The sequence below is a fragment of the Passer montanus genome, unplaced genomic scaffold (assembly GCF_014805655.1).
Source record: "Passer montanus isolate IOZ18808 unplaced genomic scaffold, ASM1480565v1 scaffold54, whole genome shotgun sequence".
Lineage (NCBI taxonomy): Eukaryota > Metazoa > Chordata > Aves > Passeriformes > Passeridae > Passer > Passer montanus.
In genome coordinates, this window is record NW_024370374.1 from 2,288,946 (window position 1) to 2,308,921 (window position 19,976).

Genomic DNA, 19,976 nt, shown 5'->3' on the forward strand with positions numbered 1-19,976 from the left:
TGGTTCAGATACTGCTCTCCTGTCTTGGCTCTGCTCTTCCCCCACTTCCCTGCTGGACGGCAGCAGCTGAGGCCATAAAACCCGTCTCTGTGAGCAGAAAAAGGCACTGAGCTAAGAGCTTGTGATCACACTCGCTTACCAGTTATGCCAAGAGTTAACGTTCAAAGATATTTGTGTGTTATGAATGCAACCATCTTGGGGTGAGCTAATAAAACAGTGGAGAGGAAGCACTGTTTCATAGCTGTGGTGTCAGCAAAGTCCCTGGTAGGTGTGAGGGAGGCAGCACAATGGGAGTTTCTGGTGACAGAGGAGAGCGTGTCTGGCTGCCCCTCCCTCCCTCAGCGGCATGTCTCACTGTTTCACAGCATTCATGTTCCTTTTCTCTCAAAATAATTACGAGAAGCCGCTCGTAATTATTTTGAGAGAAAAGGAAAATGAATACTTTCACTTCTCTGTTAGAGAAATATCTCAGGCAAGTATAAAAGTTGGGTAAAGTAAGTGTTTAGCCTTGATTTTAAGTATTTGTTTTTAGTGGGCCTCAAATCCCGAGGCGCGTGCACACCGAGCTGTTCAAGCCTCACTGCAGCACCTTGCGCTGTGTTGCACGGTTGTTCCCTGCCTTTCCCGTGGAACTTTTGGATCTGCTGATCCTTTTTGGACTGACCCAAACCCGTTGTGTAGCTCTGCATTCCCAAAGCCAGCCCCGGTGAGGGGAATGCCGGGCCTCCCTCGCACCTGGCCCGTGCTGGCAGAGGCAGGCTGCTCCTGCTGGCCCACAGCTCTGGGGGCTTTGCTCATTCAGCATCGAGGGCTCCAACCTGGGAAACTCCACCATGTCCTGAGCTCCTTCTGAGGCACTGGGAATTCATGGCACTCAGCTGCTTGAAAAATTAGATCTTCTCAAAGGTGGGGCATGTAAAACGTTTGTGCTTTTACCTCACAAAGCTCTGTAGAAGAGGGCATGAAACATGGGCACTCAGCTGCTTGAAAAATTAGATCTTCTCAAAGGTGGGGCATGTAAAACGTTTGTGCTTTTACCTCACAAAGAGAAGAGGGCATGAAACATACTATAAATGAAGTATTCAGAGGGGAAAACAAAAATTTCCTGACTTGTTCTTGGCATCAAACGTTTAATCATGATACTTGGTTTTAGAAAATGTACAAACTATCAACATTGCCAATTCATTTTACCCACAAACCCACAGCAGACTGATGATGTGCATACAAAGGTTATTTATTTTGAGCAGAGACAGGGAATGAGAGTATTCCAAGTGTTTCCTTATATCTCCCTATGGGATCTCTTTAATAAGTTGCATAATATTTTTCTGTATTAGAGAATGGTAAGATAGACATGGTGGGTCTCATCTTTACTTAAATACGCTGGTTATGTTTTCTTTTTTCTTCTTTGAAGGAAATGCAAGCAGAGAATGAATAGTTTGTGAACAGTGTTAAACTAAGAAGCATGACTTCAAAGGCCTTTCTAACAATTTATTCTGAAACTATCAGCCAACAGATGATGTTCCAAGTAAAATAACTAATTATGTGGGAAGTTAGGCAAGCATTGATTTAGTTTTTGGTTTGTTGGACTGGCAGATAATTCTTTAATAGCAAGAAAAAGAATACATTACTTAAATTTCTGAACTTGAGTCCAGGTAAACCTTCTTCTGAGGACAAGTTTATACATAACCTGTAACAATATTCTTGGAAAATGTGAAAGCCACTTGGATACTTTCTGTGGACCTTGGCTGACTCTAAGATGCTCCCCATTAGAGATGAAGAACAAGGTTAAAGAAGGATAAGGGAGTGCCACAATGAAAGTATTTTAGTTCTTTGAAACTTGTGTTAATTTAGAATAGCAATGCTCTTGCAGAATGTAATATGGTATTTATCTGGAATATCAGGCACAGTTTGACAGTAATCATGTTACTAGGAAAAGCCAGTGGGCTTAGCAGGCCAAACATCATTACTTATATCATCAGCACATGACAAGGTAAGACTCCAAACACATAACTTCAGCATTGAACATGTGGAGACGTGGAGATAAAATTCCTTTCTATGTGCTGGAGCACCAAACCCTTTCTCATTTTGGCAAGAATGTTAGGAAAAGGGGGGCTCTCTGTGATTACTTGTTTTCTGGTTCCTTTAGTTCTGATGTAACTTGTGATGATGTTTCTGCTTAGCCTGTTTTGTGCATTTGCTTGTGGCAAGTGGTTGTGCCTTCTAAATTGCTCTGGGTAAGCTGCACCTAACTTATGCAAGAGCAAAAAAAAAAAAGAATCCATCAAACTGTGTTACTGTGTTGACTTTTGGCTGCAGGTTTCCATAAATTCTTAAAATCAAAATGCTGTTTTTGTAACACTTGCTGTTACATAAATTCTGCTTGGGAAAAATCAGGACTTTTGGGGTCTGTACATCAGTTATCTAGGACTGAAAAAAACCCCAACCAACCAAACAAAAATAATTAAATCCTCAAGCTCTCAGTGAAGCTGGTTCTTCTTGTAGCAGTAGGCTTGAGTTAGCAGGGGTTTTATAACAGTCTTTGTGAGTACAGGTCATGATGAATATATTATGTTTGTTTGTAACACTTGGGTATCACTACTAACTTTTGTGCCTGCTTGTCTAGTATGTTGGGGTTTTATGTTCATATTGTATGTGCAGTTTGTGGATTTAATTTTATCATGCAGAACCTGCTTTAAAATGACCTGTGTTTGTCTTTTCTAGGAATAACATGTGTGGAAGTACTTGCTATTGTTGATCACCTGTACCCAGCACAAGAGCTGCAGCTTAATCATTCTTGAGCTCTGCTCTCAGAACATGGGGGAGAATGATGATGAAAAATACAGTCAAGCTGGCCGGATATTTGAAAACTTTGTACAGGCATCAACATGCAAAGGCACCATTCAGGCCTTCAATATTCTCACTCGCCAACTTGAATTAGATCCTTCGGACAATAGAAACTTCTACACCAAACTGAAATCGAGAGTGACCACATGGAAAGCCAAAGCTTTGTGGAACAAGCTTGATAAGAGAGCAAGTCACAAAGAGTATAAACGTGGAAAGTCTTGTATGAACACTAAGGTAAATGGAATTCTGTTTTGGATTTCATAGCTTGGGAATGTTTAATCATGTTTTTCTGCAGAAGCAAGGTTTCTACCATCGCATACAGTGTGTCCGTTCAATTACCCTTCATTTAATGTGCTGAAACTGGTTATTGACTGTTTTCAACAAATTTTAAGGTGTTTTTCTTCTGAAAGTTCTGTGGAAACTCACAATATATAAGAGTGAGGCTTAAAGCATCCTGTTTTCCAGTCTGTCTCAGACTTTCTGTCCTTTTTATACCTCATCCCCAAATAGGTATAAGATGCAAACATTTTCAGAAGTAGGCTGCATTCATTACACTCTCTCAAGAACAACTTGCTTTATTAAACAGGGGTTTGCAAGGCACAAATTGTAACATATTCAGCAGGCTCCTCAGCTTTGTGCATGCTGTAAGAGACCAGGACCAAATGTGTTTCTAAGCTGCTCTCTGAAGGTGCTGCTTGGAGGTCTGGGGATGTGTCTCTGTCACCTGGCATTGGCTCCAGTTGCTGTACAACAGCAAAAGACAATCCTACTCTATTTACAGATTGAAGTCCTTTCCTGGTAGTGCATTTCCACAAGCCGAATGTGGGTAATTGCTCTGTGGTAGTTACTGAGGGAGATGGTCTGCTTGGTTGTGGAGAGGACAGGAAATGATCTTTTCACAGAGCATGCAGTACATATTTTCATAGAGCGCACTGCTGAGCACTCTAAATCTTGCTGATGTAAATCTTGCTGACAAAACTGTACCAAATACTCCTGCCAGTTGTTTCATCTGGCTATCACAGAATATTTCTACTAGCTTTGTCCCAAGAGCAATTCATTCATTTACTGCCAAGTGATGGCTAAATGTTGCCCCAAGAAGGGTAACTTATAAGAAGCTACTTCACTGTATAGAGGTAGAACAGAGAGGAGGGGCATACTGGGGTATAACTAGACACCAAAATGTGGAGGGCGTTTTAATTAAAACTGTTACTGAAGTGTTCTTTCATGGACTCAGTAGATAGGCAGTGTTAAAAGTCTTTTTCTTCTGGTTTGCATCATTGACTGAAGCTTGTCAAAAGCTTGAGTGAGAAGAACACCAAGTTCCCTTCAGTCCATAGAGAGTCCTCTGGTTTTATTCACTTTTCATAAGCTGTCAATGATTGTTCATGTTTTTTTAAGATCATAAGGGTCCTTATTACAGTTTTATTTAGTAAGGGAGTGTCATTGCAGCTATTTGCACTGTGTTCCTGGCAGGCTCTGTTTTTCTCCTCTCCTTTTTCCCTTCATTTCCCTTTTTGACCTGTCCTTCCTTCCTCCCTTTTTGTTCTTTGGAAAAGTCCTTGAACATATGTCATGGAGCATCTTTGTGATGAAAACAGACAGGAAAGGGAAGGAATGAGAAAGTGTCTGATGATTAACAAATTATAGGAAATATTCCACATGCCTCTCACCATACCACATACAGCCCCAGGTCCAAATTTCCATGTTGGTAAGTTTGAGGAAGTGTTTGCAACACAAAAAAGCAGTTTTAAGACCCATGTGAAATGTGAAAACTAAGTCTTCTCTCAAATGGTGGCATTGCAAAGCCAAGGCTTTGTTCTGTTAACTTCCTAAGCAAAGTGGTTAATACTTATTTTGCGAGAAGACTCATGGAAATGGGTTGGTACATAAAATATATAGGCTGTGTAATGCTTTACAATGTTGCCAGGGAGGAAGCTAATCAACACCCTCCACAGTGTTGAAAGTACTTTCTGCCCCTTGAGATTAAAGATTTATTGTTAGTGGCATGGTGTAAGTATTTGCAGAAATTAATGGACATTTCTATGATGCACTTACGACCAACTTGCAAATGGCTACAGAATGTCTGCATGTGAAGAGTGTGGGTATAGCTATTCTGTGAAATACCTGGAGATGTTCATCATGAACCTGGCCCCTGCCCTGACCTGCACTTCAGTGTGTCATCGCTGATTTCACGAGAGAAACATGAATCTTCAGATTGCTGGGAATGAGAGCAGCAGCCACAGTCAGCGGGCTCGGTGGGGATATCTACCAAACATTCCTGGGGTGTGAATCACAGGCTGCTGCAGAGCCTATCTGTGCCTGTGCCTGCAGGAGGGGAGGCTGCTGTGCTGGGAGAGGAGTGTGGACCCCCACCACTGCAGTGGGGGGCTCTGACAGCCCCACTCACAGATAAGGGGTTCTCAGAAATGCTGGCAGCCCAGCCAGTGCAGAGAGGTCAGGCTGAAGTATGCACAGCACCCTTTACCTCCAGTGCAACTGGTGATTTTAGCTTTCTTTCTTTTTGTGTGCTGTGCCCGTGCTGTTTGCAGTAGTGAAACAGGAGCTCCCAGCTGCATCCTGGCAGCCGTGCCCAGCACTCACCTTCATGGGCTGCTTCAGGCAGATCTGCCCCAAGTAAAAACCCTGCTTGTTAAAGCAGGATCACAATTTGGGCAATGAGCTAAGTGGATTTTTGCAGTTGCAGCTCTGTAAACAGAGCCAAGGTTGCTAGTAGGCATCATTTAAAAAAAAAAATACATGACTTCAAGGCTTTAAATGAGGTTGTGGCCTTGAATGCTGTAGATGAGCCTGCAGCTCATGGTTCTTAGATATGGCTTTGCAATCTTCCCAATCTTTGGAGGAGATAAAGAAGATGCAGTTGGGTTCTAAATTACTCATAGGAGGTTTGTTGGGTTTTTTGTTTTGTTTTGGGGTTTTTTTGGGGTTTTTTTTGGGTGTGGGTTTTTTTTTTTCATGGTATTTAAGAGCTGAATGCTGTACTTGTTGATTTTTGTGCTTGTAAACTCTTCAGCCACACTTGAGTTACTCATTGCAATACACAAGTTTTATACATACAGAACGTTCCACTCCAGCTAAATAACAATAATCCTGTGTCTTAACTGCTCTTGAAGAACATTGCCAAATATGGCTTTCAAAGTTTCTACAATGATACAGTTTTAAGCTGGATGAGTAAAAACTGGTTGAGCAATTTTCAAGAAGTTCAAACCCACTGCTATTTCAGGGTTGTCTTATTTGAAGCATTGTTTTCCCTGAATTCTTTGTAGGATAAACAACCTGCCCCAAAATAAACCCAGAGTACTGTAGAAAGAACAGAACTGGGGCAGAAATGAACTTTCTGAAACTGTAGCAGTCCACCTGTATAAGTGTTAAAATCTTCACAAAACATAAATTTCCTTCAATCTTGAACTAAGTTGGGAATGAGTCCTGTTCAAAATTTGTTTCTGGAGCTGGCACCTGCCTAGTTCCCCAGCATTAGAGAGAAACACAGGTTTGTACTAACCAGGCAAAACTGTAGATATCACACTGTAGTTTTTTGCAAATATGTGTAGGAAAAGAACAATTTTTTTATGCTGACAAAATTTCTCTCTGGTTTTCATCTTCTACTAATTAATGCAGAGGAGCATGGTTGGACTCTGAAGTGATTATTTGTTTCTTCAGGGGATGAAGCTGGACAATCAAAGAACATTAAAGGTTTGATGCATGTAGTTCCCTATGTTAGCCGTTTGAATATCAGTCTAAATTTTTGAACATGCAAACCATCATGCAATGATGAACAGGAATTTATCTAGCTAGTGTTAGTGTATTCATTAGCCTTTTTAAGACATCTGTGAATGTTGCCTCTCTGTATGGAGCAGATTCATCACTTGCACTTGACTTACATTTGCTTTCAGTTTACCTGTGTAAATGATAGGAGTTTGTGCATGCACATATAAATGAGGCTCCCACTGATGTTTGAGGTGGGTATGAATATGTATCAGGGGGTAGCACCTGGCTCATGCTGTGCACCTGAAATTCAGGCTCTCCCATGCTTCAGGGGAGCAGAAATTTTTGCACATGGAAGTATCCCAGGCTTTCTCTGAGAGGGGGTGTTGGTTCTCTGAAGCATGCAAATGTGCTGCTGCCTTCCCCTTCAAAGGTGCTGTTTTTGCAAAATACATGCTTACACTTGAGAACTAAGAAAACTTTGCTTGAAGTGATGTCTTGTAATTATCAGCTGCCTTGGTAGACTCTGGCATTTCTCTCTGGATGTTGGAGTTTTGGGACAAAATTCCTCAGTGGAGGAGGTCTTTGGTCTTCTGAGCATTGTCTATATTTTGGACCCCACCTTGGGCACAGTTCCTGGATGTGAGACTTGTACAGTCTGAGCTGCTGTTTCGAGGCTGAACAATACTAGCACAAAGCAAGGAAATAAAATTAAGCTAAGAAGTTTTGAAAGCTGTGCATTCAAAACCATACATGTGTGCATTTGTAGGTATATGTGTATATGGAATCATGTAAAATCCTAAAAACCAAATTCGATGATCTTGAAGTCTGTTGTAGAATCATTTAGGTTGGAAAAGGCATCTAAGATTGAGTCCAGCTGGTTAACCCAGCACCACTGTGTTCACCACTAAACATGGTGCTCAGATGCCTCTGTTTTACTCATTCGTGAACTCGGCCTTTCAGATCTTGTTTTACAATAGATGAGGATTCCTTCCAAAAACTCCTGTTGGGAGGCTTATTGCAAGAGAATGACTCCAAAATTGCGTTTAACCATGTCTCCAGGACTAACATAGGGATGGAATGGCTCTTTTTGGTACTGTCATGTGCTGCCAGGCTGACCGGGACTCGGTGGCATTGGTGTCCCTCCTGCAGAGAGGGCTCCATGGTGGTGCTTTATCCAGCACATCAGTACAGGGAGCCTGTGGTTTCAGGGGAGCTGGCCAGGGTGTGAGTCAGCAGAGGAAGAGCCCTGGGTCAGAATTGGGGTTGGAGGTTTTCTGACTGAGCCTGAGCCATGTCTCCCTGTTCTAATCACACTGGTGTACCCATGAGCAATAAAATGGGGGATGGGCTTTATTTGCAAACCCCTTCCACTCCTTTTCACATTGTCTCCATTTCTGAAGACTGCCAAATGAAGGCCTTGGGAGTTAACAAACCTACAGCTGGTGCTGTCCTTCCCAGAGAGTTGAGAAAGGGAAAGGAGCTCCTGGTGCTGATGACTGCTGCCATGTTCCGTAGCCGTAGGGTGATCAGCAGGACGAGCAGAGGGTGCCAGGTCTCTCTGCTTGTTGTTAGCTACAAACTGCCTTCCTTCCAGTCCTCAGTTGTTTACAAACATCCCGTTCTGCAGCCTTGCCCCTCGTGGTAAATCAGGCAGGTTGGATTCCACAGGTCTTCCTCTTCCCACCTTCCTCTGTACTGCTAAACAAGTCCTTGTCTCTTGATTAAGCAAATCATCCAGCATGTATGAACCTGCAGGTAAAGTGGCCAGATTTCCTCCCCAAGAGCTGGCATTTGTTGATCCTTCAGAGGCAATGGGGATTTTCAGCCAGGTTTTTCCAGTGCTGTACATACTAGTTCAGAAGCCCAGTGAGTTTGAGCGTTCAGCTGACCTGACTGATTGCATCCCTCAAGACAAACATTTGGTTTTTAATTGAGTAATTGAACTGTGAGATGAAAGATGACAGAGCCAGTTATGCTCCAATGGAAAAAATATCCATATTATAATGAAAACTTTAACCTCTTTACTCTTAAAAAGAGTAAATACTCATCCCTATTGCTGGATTTACTAATTTCTTCAAAAGAATTATTGGAATGGGGAGATTTCCAAACCTGATAATCAGGGTTTATAATGAACACACCAAACTTGTTGCAGATATATTAGATAGCGTTGCTAGCTTGCTTATTTTAATAAAAAAACATTTCTGTGAAGTCCACAAAACTTGAACTAGTCAGTCAGAAGATGACTGCCAAGTTAGGAAGCTGAGTGAATGAAAGGTTGTGGCTTTTTACAAAGAGGCATTCAGCTGCTTTGTGTCTATGTGTGGTTGTGTTCTTCTTCTTTAAAAAAACAAACAAACCGTGCTTGGATAGTGGAATCCAGAAGCTGGTGTAGTTTTTGGGAATATTGAAGGCCACATGTTCTACTGACATTTTAAGTGGCACCTAGGTGTGTTTGGTATACTTGAAAGACAAGGTGTTTATCTTGATATTGGTGCTTCTTTGCTTTTGCCTTTTAGGACAGGGATTCTACAGCCTTGCACTGGATTTCCATTGTGGATTTATTTTTTAAGGATTTTAATAAGCAACTTCTATTTCAAACCTGTAGAAAATATGGGACTAATGAGGATGAGTGGCAAGGAAGATTTGCTTGAGATGAGTGGAGAAGCAGTATATCACCTATGAACACACAGTGAAACCACAGTTGTTGAACAATGCATTCACATTCATTTCTCTAAGGATTTTTACAGAGGGGATAGGGAGAAGCTGGGGTGATGACAGGACACACAGCAGACAGTCCTCTGAAAACAAAACAAAGTATTTGACTCTTTGTGATGTGTTTTAAACTGAGATTGGGACAAATTACATCAGCAAAAGCAAATGTTTGGCATGTGATTTGGTAATGAAATCACTTTATTTTCATTATCTTGGAGACACTTCCACAAACACAGAGTTTTTTCAGCTTTATCAGTCATGAAAAGCAATGAACCCTGGCCAAAGCAGAGCAATCAGACAGGCTAGATAAGACTTTTTAGGCATGTGGAATTTAAATTTTTTTTTGGCGTGGAAGGTAACAGTAGCTTTACATCTATATTTTAACAGAACTCTGCTGTTTCTCTGTACCTCACTTAATGGCTTTGCAAGTAATCGAGAGAAGGGAACTGTCCCACCCTGACCTGATTTCCTAGATATTTTATGAAGACTCCCACAGGGAGTGACACGCAGTTACTTTCACACAAACCACCACTATTGTCACCGCAAGTGGCTTAATTAGGTTTGAATGAAACAAAAGGTTACGACAGGGTGTGTTCCCATGACCCTGGCTCTGTAGGGCTTTGGGGTTTGGTTCTTTGAAGCAGCTGGGCTGTGTCCATCCACCAGGAAGGCTGGTGTGGGAGGCAAGGGGAGCTCCAGGGCAGGATGCTCTGCTCAGGTCAGGTCTCTTTCTCCTGCCTTCCAAGAGACCCATGGGGTTGTTATGGGGTTGGTGCCAAATGTGGTCGTTAGGGGTTTGTTATTAGCTACGCTTCCAGCTTTGCTCTGGTAATGTTTGTGTACTGATAAGTGAGGAAATACATAACTTTTGCTACCAAGAAGTGATTACAACACTTGGCTGCTAAACCCCAGATTTCAGACAATAAGGCAATTTCCTGTCTCCTGCAGCTGAGGTCCTTCCCGAGGTTCCCATGTCTGCCCTGAGAACAGGGGGTTTGGGGATGTGGTTGCTGTCTTTCTGCTGACAGAGAAAATTCTGCATTATCTGCTGTTTAGGCCTCAGTGCAGATAACTTTGCATACTCTTTTCACAGAATGCAAAACACCACAGTTCTAAGATGCTACATAAGAAGAGAAAATGTAAAATATATTAGTAGAAGATTATTTTGTAAGCAAACAAGAAAATTTCTATTTGTGTTTTCTCACTAAAAAGCCATAATATTGATGGCATTCATGGTGCAAAAAGAAGTTTAGCTGGTATCTGTTAAAAAGAAAAAGTAGGAATTCCCTTTTAATGCCCTTGAAGTTGGTTTAATTTGCTTTATTTTCTTTGCTACACTGTTTAAAAGGGGATTATTTTTGTCAGACAGTTCTTGAAATTTCCACATTCTCTAACAAGTCTGCACTTACATAATCTGTTTCTACAAGCAACCAGGTTTCTGCAAACTGTTTGCATGTCAGGTCCATTGGATATTTTTGTCTTAACCTGAGATCAACCGGGTAAAATTGCTAGAAGCTACTTGGAGATTATGAACCTTCCAGTGGAGGAGTGTAATACTCTGAGAAAATTTGGAATATCCTGCAGAGAACGATCTGGAGCTTGTGAGGACCCACACATCCATCCACCTCCTTAGTTCAGATGAAACCCCAGCTAAAATATTCTGGCAAATAAAGCAAGTCCAGAGCAGAGCAGCAGGAATGGTCAGAGCTCGGCACAATGTTCAATACCTTCACCTAATCCATGCTAGGGAAGGCCCAAGGGGAGCACCGCAGGGTTGCTTGGAGTGCCAAGCCACACAGAACTGCTGTGGCATTTCATCTTCTTGTCATCTTGCTGATGCTGATAGATCCAGTTCTGATTAGCTTTTCAAGGTCTGCGTTTTGTCCTGGACATTTGCTGCTCCTGTTTTTCCAAGGACACACTGTTTGTAGTTGACAAACCAGCCAAGAGACACCGCCTGACTTGTCTTGCACCACGCTCTGGATTTGTTCATCTGGCTGAAATACTGTCTGAGCAGAAACCATGTGGTTCTGCCATGCTGTGAGTTAGCCTTGTGTTGTTTCCTTCTCCTGCCCCTTTGAAAGGTTTATGAGAGCAGCTCTGAAAGGATCTGTGCAACAGCAAGTGATCCTTCCTCCTGGTCCTGTCCTGCCTGCACTCTGCCTGCCATCCTTGCAGGATTTACAATTCAGATAAAACAACTGCTCCGGGGTAGATTGCAAGGCAGATTAGAAAACATTGCAGGAGATGGCAGTGAGCTTCCTGCCAAGGACTACACACCCAGAGCAGTAATAACAAGTTATGCAGATCAGCAAGCGCTCAGTGGAAGGCAAAGATATTTCTCTCAGGTTTCTTCTCCCCGCTTTCTCTCTTACTTGTGCTTTAGCGAGGTAGGAAACAATGGGATAGGGCAGGAAGCCATTCCTGCCTGGTGGGGCTGCTGCTGGGTCTGGTCCCTGCTTGGCCAGCCATGGTTCTGCCTGCCTGGAGGCTCCTGGGCTAGGAAGTCTACTGCCTGTCACCCAGGTACAGCTCTGATAGTGGCAGAACAAGTGTGGCTGGTGCCTCCATCTGCATTTCACCCTGCCTGGGATGCGAAAACAGACTCATTAATACGTGTAAATAAACACTGGCCTTCTGTGTATGTTTATCTCCCTTCTGTTGTGTCAGATGTTGGTGTCAAAAGAGACTATTACACCTCCTGATGTGCAATTTGCTGCCAAAGTTTATGTCTCCAGATCTCTTTTTGAAGCATGCTTCTTTTTATATTTTTTCACACTTTTATATTTAATTTTTGAGACTCTTTATCTCAGTAATAAGGGTTATTATGTACCACCTTTGTTTTCAGCCAAAAAGGGTTTTGGAAATAAGAACTAGAGGTGCTGAAATTTAACTTTCACTGTGTGACATGCTGCCAGCAGCCTGGTTTGTGGGTTCTGTGAATGCTGTTAACTTTCCCCGCTATCAGAACCCTTCTTAAAAAAATGTGCTAAAGGTAAATATTTTTAATTCTGGTTGTTTGAACAATTCAAGTCCATCTTGCTTGCTGGCACTTTTGGATGCTGTGTTACTAAGAAGTGCTGGTTGGTAATTCCTGGTGTTCTCAAATTGTAAGAAAAAGTGTCAAATGTAAAGGCATTGTCTACCTATGGTAAACTGCTTTGTGCAAGCGACCTGGTAAGCTAGAAAAAAATCAGATTATCACTCATTTTGGAGCTATATTTAGATTTACTAGTTAAATGTCTGTGAATGTCAGCATGGAAATGCAGTGACTTTGAAGGCTGCATGCTGAGCTGGAAAAAAAAAAAAGACTCTAAGAGCCCAGAATTGTTGCCTTCTGGTACTGTATTGCATTTTGAACTCCTCTATAGGTGATGTACACTGCTGTACAGTCATTCTGCTTAGGAGAGGTAGGAATGATGGGATTAAATGATTAAGATCTTTAAAAATAAATAAATAAAATTTAAATATCTGGATTCTGACTCAGACCTGATGTCTATTTCCATATGAGGTTATTTACTCAGGACTGGCTTCTAAAAGTCACTTCTTAAATGGATATTGATTAACAATTCACCTAATAGAAAAGTGAATTTTAGAACGTATTTTGAAATATTCTGTGAGATACCCTCAAAGTAAGTTAGCTCCCCACTTAGTTGAAAAAGCCAATTTCCAAGTGGAAGCTCAGCTCGTTTATTAAATTGTTGTGATGTTTGGTTAAAAGATACAGGTTTCTCTGTAGATGGGCCAAACTGGAGCAACAGGGGTGTATTTTTAAAGCATGTTACCAAGCTCTTGCTGTAATGGAGCCATGGTTGTTGACCAACCTGCCTGCATGCTTTAGATGCCATAGAGCATGAGAAATCCTTTCCTCTGGGTACGAAGACAAGTTCTTTGCTGGCTGCCCAGCAAAGCCCCTGCCCCTGGAAACCATGTAGGGGATTAACCATTTTCTCTCTGTCACTGCTCACAAAGCTCCCAAGGGTCATGGCTTGGTCTCTGCTGTGCTCAGAGGTGAGGCTCTCGATGCCTTTATTCCTTTATCCCTCTTCATCAGTTTTTTTTCTGGATGAATTCTTTGTTTCATGGTTTTGTTTTGGGCTCTTTTTGCTAAGTTTTTAAGTGTAGCCTCAGAGCACTATCTCAGTGTGGCAGGCCAGGTACTTGCATGCTGCCAGCCATGTTCATGGCTGGGATAGTCAGGCAGCATTCTTTCTGCAAGGTTTATCTTGTTTTCATTTTGATTGTTTAAGCAGCTGGCCAAAAAAAAAGAAAAAGAACGCAATCTCTTCTGGGTTTTGGGTGTGGGCTTGTTCTTTTTTTCTTCCCTGTGTTCTGGTTACAATGAAAGGCAGGTAAGAAAACAGCAAACACACTTAATTCCAAAGGGTGTTGGAGGGCTTATTTTGTGCTTTATTTCAGGTGATTTTTGGATTAAAGCACGTGCCTGGTTTCTGGTGGAGATGTTTACTGAAACGAGTGTAACATTTTTTTGTTAGTAATGTCTAGGTTTTTTGGATAACTGTAACTGGTGCAGGGCAACAGAAAGTTTCCAGGCATACTTTGCTGTATTATGACTGTCAATTGCAGTTTTTTCAAGAAGTATTTTTGCAAATTGTTCTAAAAGATCTGAGATCAAGTCACTAGATTTAAATACAACAAATGCCACCTGAGAGAGTTCTTCAGAAAAGCTCCAAAGTCCTGGCAGCTCTGATGCATCATGGAAGGCACTTTTGACTTTCTAACACCCTTTGTGCACACAGCTCCTCTTTAATGTGTGGCATAGCAGAATATGAGTTACAGACATCATTCATACCATTGTTTTAATTTCAAGCTATGGAAAGAGCTTTTTTTTTAATACACAGGTCTAATATTAGTACATATATCCATGTGACAGAGAGGATGGACGGACAAGTGTGTCCAAATACATCCAGGAAAAATGAAGGCACGTACTTTTTTCCGTGCAGAAGCTTATCTTCCAAAAAAGAGAAAAAAATCCCAGTAAAGATGAGCCAGATGAATGCAATAAATGTACTAATGTTTCACTTCTGGCATTTTGACTCAATAAAACAGGAGGGTAGTAAAGATAGATCCTCTGATCCCTGGATTGTGCTGCGTCCAGCTGCGAGGCAGCAGCTGCTGGGCACAGGGCTGGGGGAAGAGCTGCGGCCAAAGTCACCCTGTGTTAGGTGGCCTCAGATCCATGGGACAGTCTTTGGCGGGGGGAAAAAACAAAGTTGTGGCTCCATTTATGCCAATCACTGATCTGGGAGAGGACAAAACTGCACATTTCTGAGGTGCTCAGCTGGGAGTACAAAGGGTAAGATACTGGAGGGATTTAAAGCAGAAGTGGACTCGTAGTGAGGCACTGAATTCATGTGTTGATGCAGTTTTGTTGCAGTTAGGGGTGTGTGATCCTCGCTGTTCCCAGGTACCTCTGAACTTCCCCAACAGTGGGATTTATGTGGTGTTCACTCTCCAAAAATGCCTTTCAGCAAGATCCAGCTAGTCTTAATAATATTTTAAGGTAGATTTTTAAACCTATCTGTAATGTATTTAAGAAGTGTCCGCATAACCCTTTGGAGAGTTAGGATTTCTCATTAAAATACATCTAAGTGAATATTATTTTTGTCAAATGACACATTTTCTAACCTTGCTAATTCTGTAAGGAGCTCATAAAACAGTACAACAGAGAAAAAAACCTTTTAAAAGATTACATAATCTTTGTAGTCAAGTTTAATAAGCTCCTAGGCCTTCTCCCCCCATTTTTTGTGGGAGAAGATGGAAGAATTGATTTTTATTAAAAATAAAGCTTCAGCCTGTGACATTTTTAATGTTGTCTGGAGTGCCATATAGATTTTCATTTTTCAGTGTCTTCCATGATGATGTTTCAAACTTTAAATTGATTGTTCAGTGGGTTCAGGGTGCATTTGGCTGCAGTGTTGTATCCGGTGGCTGTCAGTGGATTTATGTGCTAAAATCTGGGGCTGCAAATGGGAGATGAACTGTAAGTCAGTAAGTCAGGAATGTCCCACTGAGCAGTCCTATTTCTGCCAGAAGCATTTTCATATCTAGTAAAGGGGATGAACTGGAAAGCATCGTGGTGGAGAAAGCTCCTGGTGGCCGTCTGCCTTAGCTGCTTATGCAGCTGTTTTTCTCTGGAGCCTTTCCAGGGGAACAGTCGCCGCTGTTCCAGAAAATGTGTTGTTTCGTGCCTGTCTCGTGTTGCAGTGCATTAAGCCCTATCACCAATAAGCACTTGTCCGAATCCATGTAGGATGTGACCCTTTGGAATCAGTCAGATTAGTCCTTGGTGCACCCCTGTCGCTCTGGGTGTTGCACAAAGGCCTGGCTGATGTGAAAGTTGTCTTCTCTCATTGTCCCGGATCTGCTGACTATGGAAATGAACCTTTGCCATGGAAAAGCAAAGCACTGTCCCTCTGTGTCCTACAGGCAGAGCCTCCTGTCGCTGGGTGGGGAGGCCCACAGCTGACTGGGGGCTTGTGGGGAAAGCCACCCCTTTCTGGGAGCGTGATCCATGCCTGTAGGTTGACTTCCAGTTGATGGTTTGGCCAAAGGCAGTTCAGTAACCTGGGCAGATGGGTTTTGCTGATTTTCACCACCCTGTGTGTGCATTTCCACTGTAGAGTAGCAGTGATGCTTCTGGCTTGGCATGCCAGGAGGACAACAAAGGGTGTGCCTGTGTCTGTCCAGCTGTTGTTGAGCTGGAGGCTAAAAATAATCCTCTCTTTTGCACGTCCAAAACAGCTGAAAGGCAGAAATGAGGAAATCTTGGATTTCTGGAGTGATTGAAGCTTCTGTCTTTATCCCAAGGACATACAGGGAGGTGATCATCATTTAACACCCCTTTATTTTCCAAGATTAATTTAATATTTAGGTACCTTTGAGGAGAGGAGTGAGGGGTTTAGAGTGGGATGACAGCAGTGGGATAATGCACTGAGCCACAACAGGATTTGTCTGCTCTTAGCTGTGCCAAGAGATCCTATTTGTTGCATCCCCCATGCTACTACCAAGTGGTAGAGTCTTTGAGCATCTAAATGCTGAGAGATAATGTTTTTTTACTTTTTTCAAGGTCAATGAGTAGATTCAGCCTTTCAGTTATAGTGGATGAGATTTTTGTGACTAGGTTGCTGTGGAATGTTGTTTTGAGGTAGGGTTTTTTGTAGTTTTTGTTGGTGTTGTGGGGATTTTTTTGTTTGTTGGTTTGGGATTTTTTTTGTTGTTTGTTTTTTGTTTGTTTGGGTTTTTTTTTTCTTTAAACACAATGGTGGTGTTCAGCTGTTAAACTGCATATGATTTTTCCAGAATGGAATGAGGGTGCCTAGATTCACAGGCTGCTGATTTAATAGCAGAGTGGGGGGAGAGGAAAGGAGGGATTGAAAGAGGCCTCTACATTGTACTCTCCCTTTCCTCCCCTCCTATTTTGAGTCATATATTTCTACATTATATACAGGAGATGATATCAAAATCCTGTGCCTGGCTGAGAAGCCATTCTGCTATTTGGAGAGGTGATCCGTGCTGCCATTTAGCTCAGCACTGGGGATATTTCCTGGAGATTTTCAAGGCACTGCCATTCCTAAACATACTCAGAGAGAGAAAGTAGCATCTCTTACAGTCAGACTGACCCTTGAGTGGAATCAAACTTATGAGACTTACCAAATGCTGTATGTGTTTATATTAGTAAATATACGTGAAAATTTCTGATACATTTAAATCACACAAAGAAGAAATCAGTGAAGTTCTGTTCTATTTCTGTCTGAAGGTAAGTAATGCATTGTGTACTGTGCTTGGTTGTAGTGTGGGACAAGATTTTTACTGAAAAAAACGTCTTTTAGGGAATAGTACAATACTTTTTAACAGTATCATAGAAACAGACTATTTACTCAGCAACTTGAATAAACTTCTATAAAATATGCATGGGCTTATTAGTGTTTTATTGTGAAGTGCAAAAATGTCCATGCTTTACTTATTAAGTATGAATTCAAACTGTAATAGTCACTAGGCAACTATTACTGGCCTGGAAACTTGCATTAGTCTCATTCAATGGGAATTTTGCAACCCATATTCTTTCTGTACTTTTGCCTTAACATAGGTGCTGTTCTTGGGGAACGTGTTAAATTCAACGAAGCTTCTCTTTTGACAGAAAATGTTCACGTGCATCTGCAGGCATTTGCACTATCAGGTTTTCACCAAGAAAAATGTCTTCTCTTGGTATTATTATCATGCACTAACGTGGTATACTCTCAGTAGTAAAACAAGATGTAGCATCCAACATGATACTGATTCTTCGGGCAGGTCATATAAATCTGGTCATTATCTTATTCTTTCATAAGCTGCCATGTAAAACTAAACAAGACTTTCCCCCTTAGTTTCCAGCTTGAGCAAGAAATATGCAAAAGCTCTTTGTCTGTTCTTTTCAGCAACTGTTACTTGGAATAATTTGTAGGAGATGCTTTGAAAAGTCAAGTTGTCCTTTAGCTTTGTAGGGGATGATCTGGCACTGTTAAAAGGCAGTTGATGTGTGAATGGTGATGGGATGTCAAGAAGCCATTGGCATTTGTTCATTCTGGACTGATTGTTTGAGACTCCCTTATGTGGTGCCAGCTGTCATGATCTGTGTTAAATTGCAAGAAATTAGTTCCAAAAGCAGGCCGTGATGAGCCAGGAGACTGGGAAAACAGGAGGGGAAAATAGGATGCCATTCAAAGTCTGGCTGCAGGAAGGTTTCTTCTGGGAGTCTGTTGGCAGGCAGACCACCGGGGAGGGACGTGGGCCCTTCCCTTGCTTAATAAAGATAGGAACACAAATGTAGTAAGAATTACTTTTGCAAGGATTTTGTACTGGTTCTGACCCCAGAAGTTTCAAAATTAAATGAAGAAGTGCCAAGAGTAAGTTCTACACCAGCAGGAAGCGTCCTCAATAAATCATAGAACAAATAGCTCTGTGATGTAGATAAATGTGTTTCTGGAGGTAACCATGGGTGGTGGCAAACATACAACCGTTTTTCATGGTGTCTCTACGCAATTATGAAGATACTTTGTCCATGTGATAGGAGGAGGGGAGAGGGCAGAATCCTCCTTAAAATGCTAACATAGTGTGTTGCAAAGCACCAGGAGAAATTAAGGATTTCTGTGTGGGTTTTGTTACTTGGCAGGGTCTGCTATGACTAAATCTCCAAAGACTGCTGTTTCTTTTTATTTTTTATTTTCTTTAAAGTTGCATTTATTTATGTGTAATACAGCTTGGAGGTGAAAGAAAACAAAACAGCCTCACCTTATCAGACCGTGTATGGACTTTATTTGTAAAATGTTTCTAACTGCCTGCTCAACGTGACTGGAAGCTGTCAAGGCTCAATTGAGTCACTCACTTGTCAGAGCTCAGAGTTCCCATGCTAATCACAAGAAGCATGTGCAAGAAGTCTGACCCAGATCCACCAGTGATCCTCTTCAGCTGGGCTACATGTGCCCTCTATTTTCTTCCTTTATATTGTTACATCTGTTGATTATTTTTTAAATATTCATCATGCAGTGAGGAGGAATGTTCTTCTGAAATTGTGCATTAAATATGTTCTTTTAAGAGGAACAAAGCCAAGTGGCTAAGGCAACAGCCTAACTTTAATATCTCTGGTTAACAAAACACCTAAAGTGAAGCCAAAGCACCTCACAGGAGTTTTTCTTTCAATGGGAATTTATTTGAATTATTTATTAAATTGAAAAAAGACATTTTTGCATTTCTGTGATTTGAGTTGGACAAAAGTCAGCACCAGATACTTTTTGCTCAAGTTGTTAGATCTGAAAACAAATGATGACCAAACCAAAATAAATAAATGACTCTACTTTCTGAAATTGCAACGTAATGGGAACCAGACTGGAATCCAGCAAGGCTGCAGATAGAGCCTGTGCTTGCTTTGAAACTGCAATCAGTGTCTGGCTCTGTGTGTGGGACACACAGGAGCGTGTCTGGCCTCTGACACAATGGTCTTGGATTTGCAGCACGGCCCAGCTTGGCTGTGCTGCAGCTTTCCTGTCCTCCCAGACCCACCTTAGCTCTCCCTGCTCCAGCCATGGCAGAGCTGGAACTCACGGCATGGATTTTGTGAAATCTGGGGGGGTTTGGAGGGGTGGAGGGGGTTTGTAGGAGGTATGGAACGACAGCATTGTCCAGCTGTAAGACTGTTTCTAATCAGTTTTTAGTAATCAGTCAAGGAAATGTAACCACTAGATATGCTTGGGGTTTAATTAGTTTGCTTTCTGGAAATGCTTTCCTTGTTGGTTTATGAAAAATTACAGCTGTCAACTAAAATTTGGGCAGGAATCCTCTGTAATTGTTTTGGAAGCGATTCTTCCAAGTGTGCCCAAACTAGATTTAAGCTTCTGAAGTGTGATTTTCCTGAAAGTGAAGATGTTTAGCACTGGGTGAAATGGAATAGGACAGGATCAGTTCCCTGGCCCTGGCAGAGGAGGGCAGGTCTGCTGAGCTCCCTTGGCATGTCCTCCTTACATCAGTAGGTGAACCAGGCTGTTACATCCACCCTCGCTTCAAAGGGAATAGCTAATAGCATAATGCTACTGGCTTATCGGTTTGTTCAACAAATCTACTAAATGTACACCCATTTCCTCTTTAAAATAAAAAAAGCCTACACTATGACCACTTACTTCTTTTCCCCTCCCTTTTAC

The 19,976-nt window shown here is 41.8% G+C and overlaps 1 protein-coding gene across 10 annotated transcripts in view; it reads left to right on the forward strand.

The window, feature by feature from the left end:
* MICAL2 (microtubule associated monooxygenase, calponin and LIM domain containing 2) overlaps nt 1–19,976 on the forward strand; it is a 72,420-nt gene that overhangs the window by 17,962 nt on the left and 34,482 nt on the right. For all 10 annotated transcript variants that reach the window (XR_005629370.1, XM_039725148.1, XM_039725147.1 and 7 more), the window contains exon 2: nt 2,722–3,078. Coding sequence is in view for 9 of the 10 variants with exons in the window: in XM_039725148.1 (XP_039581082.1) it covers nt 2,815–3,078 (264 nt within the window). In the remaining variant the exon portion in view is untranslated. The remainder of the gene's footprint in view (nt 1–2,721; nt 3,079–19,976) is intronic.